This window comes from Dipodomys ordii, unplaced genomic scaffold, assembly GCF_000151885.1.
Source record: "Dipodomys ordii isolate 6190 unplaced genomic scaffold, Dord_2.0 Scaffold179, whole genome shotgun sequence".
Lineage (NCBI taxonomy): Eukaryota > Metazoa > Chordata > Mammalia > Rodentia > Heteromyidae > Dipodomys > Dipodomys ordii.
Genome location: NW_012267395.1, coordinates 696,938 through 703,347, shown reverse-complemented (window position 1 = coordinate 703,347; position 6,410 = coordinate 696,938). Strand labels below are relative to the sequence as shown.

General features: G+C 67.1%; 2 protein-coding genes across 3 annotated transcripts in view; both read right to left on the bottom strand.

The window, feature by feature from the left end:
• The window catches only part of LOC105998985 (WD repeat-containing protein KIAA1875), a 4,671-nt gene extending 1,728 nt beyond the window's left edge, over positions 1 to 2,943 (bottom strand). Inside the window, exons 1-5 of the mRNA XM_013033844.1 lie at positions 2,814 to 2,943; positions 2,557 to 2,684; positions 1,810 to 2,435; positions 1,573 to 1,694; positions 666 to 1,365 (exon numbers count right to left, since the gene is read on the bottom strand). Of these exons, the coding sequence (XP_012889298.1) occupies positions 666 to 1,365; positions 1,573 to 1,694; positions 1,810 to 2,435; positions 2,557 to 2,684; positions 2,814 to 2,943 (1,706 nt within the window). The remainder of the gene's footprint in view (positions 1 to 665; positions 1,366 to 1,572; positions 1,695 to 1,809; positions 2,436 to 2,556; positions 2,685 to 2,813) is intronic.
• A 153-nt stretch (positions 2,944 to 3,096) lies between these two features.
• Positions 3,097 to 6,162, bottom strand: Maf1 (MAF1 homolog (S. cerevisiae)). 2 transcript variants are annotated; one of them, XM_013033907.1, is made up of 8 exons: positions 5,810 to 6,162; positions 4,987 to 5,110; positions 4,768 to 4,896; positions 4,527 to 4,692; positions 4,290 to 4,411; positions 4,089 to 4,208; positions 3,800 to 3,922; positions 3,097 to 3,571 (listed from the first exon to the last, which is right to left on the bottom strand). In XM_013033907.1, exons 2-8 carry the CDS (start codon positions 5,067 to 5,069, stop codon positions 3,550 to 3,552), a joined length of 765 nt encoding a protein of 254 aa, XP_012889361.1. In that variant the 5' UTR covers positions 5,070 to 5,110; positions 5,810 to 6,162; the 3' UTR covers positions 3,097 to 3,549. The 2 variants fall into 2 exon arrangements, with proteins under 2 accessions (XP_012889361.1, XP_012889360.1); XM_013033906.1 differs by lacking the exon at positions 5,810 to 6,162 and adding an exon at positions 5,218 to 5,344.
• Between the last annotated feature and the right edge of the window lie 248 nt (positions 6,163 to 6,410).

Below are 6,410 nucleotides of genomic sequence, written 5' to 3'. Positions count from 1 at the left end.
GGCCCTCCACGGCCCTCCACGGCCCTCCACGGCCTTCCATGGCCCTCCACAGCCCTCCACGGCCTGGCCCAGCCCTCCACAGCCCTCCACGGCCCTCCACAGCCCTCCACGGCCCTCCACGGCCCTCCACGGCCCTCCACGGCCCTCCACGGCCCTCCACGGCCTGGCCCGGCCCTCCACAGCCCTCCACGGCCCCCCACAGCCCTCCACGGCCCTCCACGGCCCTCCACGGCCCTCCACGGCCCTCCACGGCCCTCCACAGCTCTCCACGGCCTTCCATGGCCCTCCACGGCCCTCCACGGCCTTCCATGGCCCTCCACAGCCCTCCACGGCCTGGCCCGGCCCTCCACGGCCCCCCACAGCCCTCCACAGCCCTCCACGGCCCTCCACGGCCCTCCACAGCCCTCCACGGCCCTCCACGGCCCTCCACGGCCTGGCCCGGCCCTCCACGGCCTTCCATGGCCCTCCACGGCCTGGCCCGGCCCTCCACGGCCCTCCACGGCCCTCCACGGCCCTCCACAGCCTGGCCCAGCCCTCCACGGCCCTCCACGGCCCTCCACGGCCCTCCACGGCCTTCCACGGCCCTCCACAGCCTGGCCCAGCCCTCCACAGCCCTCCACAGCCTGGCCCAGCCCTCCACGGCCCTCCACGGCATGCGCTCCCACCTGTTCTTGTTCTTCCAGGCCCAGGTGACGGCCCCGCAGCTCATGTCCCCCCGGTGCTGGCGCACAGTCTCCCAGCAGGTGGCGGCGCCGGCCGCATCCAGGAGGTGGCTGTAGAGGTGCAGGGCGCAGGGCTGCGGCGCGGGCAGCGGCGGCGGGTGGTGCCGGTGCAGCACCTCCATTGGGCTGCGGGCCGCGTTGGCGCGGATCAGGTGCCCATCATGCGTCAGCAGCCACAGCGCCTCCCGCGGCAGGCAGTAGGCCACGGCGGCCGCGCGGTCCTCGGGCCCCAGCGGCAGGGCGCTCACCATCCTCCCGGTCACCACCGACACCAGGCACACCGACCCGTCGGCGCAGGCACACACCAAGCGCATGGGCAGGGGCGGCTGAGACGGGGCGGGCAGCGTGGGTGCCACCTGCAGGTGGAGCACCGGTGCAGGCAGCTGCGCCAAGGGCGAGTAGAGGTGGCGGAGGATCCACAGGTCCACGCCGGTGGAGCACAGCGAGAGCACCGGCCAGCCAGGACCCACGGGCGGCAGCAGGCAGTCGGCCGGCTCTGCGTGCTCCTCCCGGCCCCAGTGGTCCAGCGCCACCTCGCCCACCTGCTCTGCAGTCTGCAGGTTCCACGTCCGCAGCGTCCTGTCCTGCGAGGCCGACAGCAGCAGGCTGGTGTTTGGCAGCAGGGCCATAGCCGTGACTGGGCCTGCAGGAGACAAGCTGGACATAGCAAGGACCAAGGGAGAGGGAGCTGTGTGCCCGGGAAGCAGCACACACATGTGCATGCATGCAGTCCACGTGCACATACACACACAGCCTGGCCGGCGGAGGGCCTAGACAGCCCAGAGGACTCCAAGAGGTGTGTACGGGTGTGGAGAGAAGGCACCACCAGAGCTGCCAGCATCTGGCGCACCTGTGTGACCCACGAACACCATCCGGATCTGCCAGTCCGCCTCCCACACCTTCACTGTGCTGTCCCGGGAGGCAGTCACCACAGCCCGTATCTCCTTGCAGTAAACCAGGTCCAAGATGGTTCTAGGGGTGAGGGAGATGGAGCGGCTGTGTGGACGCAGCGTAGGCCTCGTGTGTTCCCCACTGGCTCTCCTCAGAGGACCTGTCTGAAGTCCCTCCGTGCCCTAGTTTTGCTCACGTTTTGTGAAGATTCTGGCACACATTGACCAGAGCCCAGGCGTCCAGATCAAAGGTGAGCACCGTGGAGCCATAGGCCGCGAAGCAGTACTGGCTGTGGAGGTCCGGCGGCCCCAGAGCCAGACGCCTGAATGTCTGGCTCAGCCTCTGCGGCAGCTGCAGGGGCAACCTGTGAGGCACCAGGCGGCGGCCCCCCGAGCGGAACTTCCACAGTGTCAGGCTGCCGCCCACCTCAACCACCAGCAGCAGCCCAAGTCTGGGCACTGGCAGGCAGCAGGTGGGCTCACTGCCCAGCGCCCCGTCCACGTGTGAGTGGCTCAGCCACAGCAGGCTGAGGTCCGGCCTCAGGATGGCCAGCGCAGCCGGGCCCCAGCCTATGAAGCGGCCCACTGCGCCCAGAGGGGGGGGCACTGCCACCAGCCCCGCCAGCGGCACGGGGGCCTGCAGCTTCCCCTGCGCCCAGCCGTCCCTGGTGTGCAGGTGCAGCCAGCCGGCGCGGTCCAGCACCACGAAGCGCTGGGCCGCCTTGTCCTGAGCCACGGAGCACAGCCCGGCCGCCACCTCCAGGTGGCGCAGCGGCTCCAGCCCGTGCGCCAGGCGAGCGACCTGCATCTCCTCCTTCTTCTCCTGGGGCCAGAGCGGCAGAGCGGCCGTCAGAGGGCGGCCGGGCCGGGGGAGCCCGGGGGGAGCCCGAGGGACGCGGGGGGAGCCCGGGGGGGAGGCCCCCCGTGCAGGCCGGCCCACGCACCTTTTCCACCGCTTTGTGGAGCTGTGCGCGCAGGGTCAGCCACAGGTGGCGGGCGCGCAGGGACCGGGCCCGACCTGGCCGGCTCCTGAGGCGGAGCTGCGGAACCCCGGGCTCCGAGGACCAGGACTCTGCGGGCAGCGGGGGCAGCCGTCACCGAGGCCGGCCGGCCCGCCCCGAGGCCAGCCGGGGCCTCCGCTGGCCGCCGCCTGGACGGCTGCCCGGGCTGCGTGCGCCCCCGCGCAGGCCGGTCCCCTCACCGCTCTTTTCGGAGAGAAGCCCAGCGACTGGGACATCGTAGACGTCCTCATCATACAAGTCTGTGTCCGGGATCAGATCGCCAACTTCCGCTTTATAGCTACGGCTTGTGTCCAACGATTCTGCCTCCATTTCCGCCGCCGCTGGACGTAGGCGCCCAACAGCTGTTGGGACTTACAGGCCTCGAGGCCCGGGCAGTTGCTAGGACACCGATGCCGCAGCCCCGCCCCTCCGCAGGCCCCGCCCCCCGCAGGCCCCGCCCCCACAGCATCCAGGTCCACAGTGGAGTCACAGAAACTTTTATTGGAAACAGATGAGCTGCAGCAAAGTGACACTCAGTGCACGTGGCCCACCAGGCGAGGTGGGGGCAGGCAGGCACCAGGGTCCCTTGGAGCTGGAGTGTACAGGCCCAGTAGGAAATACAAAAATAAACTCTGTGGTCCAGCTGTCCCTGCCTGTGGCAGTCTGTTTGGGCGGGTGGTCACTTTTCCCACCAGGCCCTGCTCAGTCTAGTCCAGTCACAGCATGGGCAGTAGGAGCCTGTGTGTGTGTGTGTGGGGGGGTGAGTGGACATCCACAGGCTGGAGCCAAAAGGCTAGGCAGGTGTGGCCTTGGGCAGTGCCAGAACTGGCAGTTCCAGGGTACGGCCAGCAGCAGGGCAGACCCTGGCAGCCCTCAGGTGAGCAGGTCCAGGTACTGGTTGAAGCTGGATGAAGCTGGGACCTCCGCGGCTCCTGGTCACATGCACATCACCGGGACCCTGGGCAGAGGTAGGCACACAGCAGGCCTTAAGGAGCTACCACCCAGGAGATCAGGCAGAGGGGCACCTGACCTGTCCCAACTACCCCCCCCAGGAGATCAGGCAGAGGGGCACCTGACTTGTCCCAACTCCCCCCCCCCAGGAGATCAGGCAGAGGGGCACCTGACCTGTCCCAACACCCCCCCCCCCCAGGCTCCTGGGACTGGAGCCACCACTACTGTCACACACCTGTCCTCTTCCATGGTGTTGGTCTCCTCGGCTCCAACCTCACTGCCTCTGCCTCCGCTTTCTTCCTCTCCTAGTTCCATGTCCAGTGTGTTGCCTGCCTCCGAGGGCGTGTACGTGGAACCACTGGGTGGGGGTTGGAGAAATCGGTCTCAGGACCACCCCTCCCAGGCCTGCTGCTGGACTTATACTGCCAAGGACGCTGGGCAGAGTAACGCTGAGAGCAGATGGGCATGGGTGAAGAATGGCTTGGGCCTAACCAGGAGCTGGGGAGGGGGTAGGTAATACCAACCTGATGGAGCGGCAGCTGAAGAAGACGATTCGCTTGAGCCGCTTGTTGTAGAAGAAATAGTTGAAGGACCAGAGGCTACCATCTTCCCCAAAAGGGTCCGAGTCCAGGTCTGGGTTATAGCTGAGGGGTGTGAAGAACAGCAGTGTGAGGACCCCAGGGTCTCACACTGACCTGGGGGAGCATCTGCAGACGCCAGCACACCTGTAAATGTCACACTCAGCAAGGCAGATCTCCTCATCCACTGCATTCCACAGCTGTGGCTTGAGGGCCTTGAAATCCTCCCGAACAGCGGAGAACAGGCTGCAGTTGACTGCATTGACCACCTAGGACAGGACACAGTTGGGCTGACCAGGGTCCAGGACAGCAGGGATGGACTAGCTGGAGCCCAGGAACCACAGAAAGTGAGGGTGGGCAGAGGCCCCTTCATACAACCCTTACCCAGCTCAGACTGGGCTCCCGGCTGAACTCATGGCTTCGGGCTGCGCTGAAGTCATAGTCGGGCCGGAAGGACTCGTTGAGCGTAGCGATCAGGTAGAAGAGGGTCTTGCGGCTGCACTTGTCGCTGAGGGGGCTGTCATCTTCACCTCCTTGACTCTTGCTCAGTCTGCTCAGAGACAAACCATCAGCCTAGCCCACCATCCCACACAACTCTGACAGGGCAGACCCCACCTCAGCTCACCTGCTCGGGCTAAGGCCAGACGTCTGTGGTGGGGACAGCGCCTCCAGCACGTGGGGCTGGCCTTCCTGGCAGAACTGCTTGAACATGTGTTTATCGTCTCCGGCCATCTTACATGAGTAGCTTTCAATCCTGTGAGTAGCAAGCAGAACCATGACGCATTCTCTACCCAGAGGCCAGAGCAATGACCTCTGAGACGCCAACCCCTGGAGCTTCCCTCACCTGCCAATGATGTGGGCGTCTCCAGTCTCCACAGTCAGCTGTGAGTTGATGGCCTCGAAGCTGGAGTTTTCCAACAGCTTCATGTCCTTGGAGAGGAGCTGTGCTTCTGAGCAAGGAGCGCTGCCTGAGGATGTGGGAAGCCAAGCCATGGGTGTCTACCCTGCCAGCTGAGCCCTGTGCATCGGGTCTGGCCTGAGACCAGGCTTCACACCGCTCTTCTCCTTTCCCTACCTGCCAAACACTCAGCTGGCAAGGAGGAGATGAGATTCCATGACCTGAAGGTGGCAAGTCCAGGCTCCATCTCAACCACACCTCCGCCACCTCGCGAGCCTGCGCGCCAGGCTGCGCCCCAACCTAGCCCTCGCCTCCACCCAGGAAGAAGAGAACCATGCCACCAACAAGCGGCGGGCGGCGGGCCAGGGTGAGAGGCCGCATTCTGCTTCAGGAACTGGCACCGGGAGCGGGCACGGCGGCCCCTGGACGGGTGGGCGCTCCCCCCTGTTCTAGGGGCTGCTCTTGGCAAAAGGGGGAGAGAACCGCAAGCTTCTCTGTTCTACTGCAAGGCGCCTAGGTCCCTCAGACCCGGAAGAGCGGTGGGAGGGCCGGGCTCCACCTGCTCGCTGCTGGGTCTACCAGCCGGACAAGGGGCACTGGCCAAAGCGCGAAGGAACTACAAATCCCGGGAACCAGTTCGCGGGGGTCACAGGATCCCATCGGGCCGTGACGAAACTACAAGTCCCAAGAGGCAGCGCGCCGGCGCGAGGCCTGCCGGGGGCTGTGGTTCCGACAGCCCGAGACGGCGCGGGACCGAGTGGACACCCACCTGCTTGGGCTGGGCCGGATAGGGCTGGGCCGGCCCGATCGCCGGGCGACGGGGCCGCGGAGAAGGCGGGACGGTCTCGGCGCGGCGCGAGCTCCTCAGGACCGCAGGGCGGCGCCGCGGCCTCCGCTCGGGCCGCGCTGTATCCGGGGGAAGAAGCTCCGCAGCGACGTCCCGTTACTCCCGGCCCTGCCGGCCCCTCCGGGCTGCCACCGCGACATAGCCTCGTCCCCCTGCACCGCGCCCGCTCTCGCGACCACCTTGCCGCGGGCCGCTACCGATCACACCCGCCAGCAAGCGAACCAGCGACCTCCGCCTCCCCCAGCCGGACAACAACAAGCGGCGGCCAGGCCCGGCCCCACGCCTGTGAATGGCCCGCTCCAACCAAGACAACCAGAGAGAGAGCAGCCATTGGACGCGCTCCCCGCCACTCAGGCCCATCTCCCATTCCTGCTGGCTGGGACGCGTGTCTGTCATTCTCCGGGCGTACGAGCCCGCCCACTCTCCTGACGCTCATTGGCCAATGCCTCGGGGCCCCGCCCCCAGGGTCGCGGATTTTCCCAAAGCCAAGGCCGGTGGGGAGAGCCGGGGGGCGCGCGCGGGG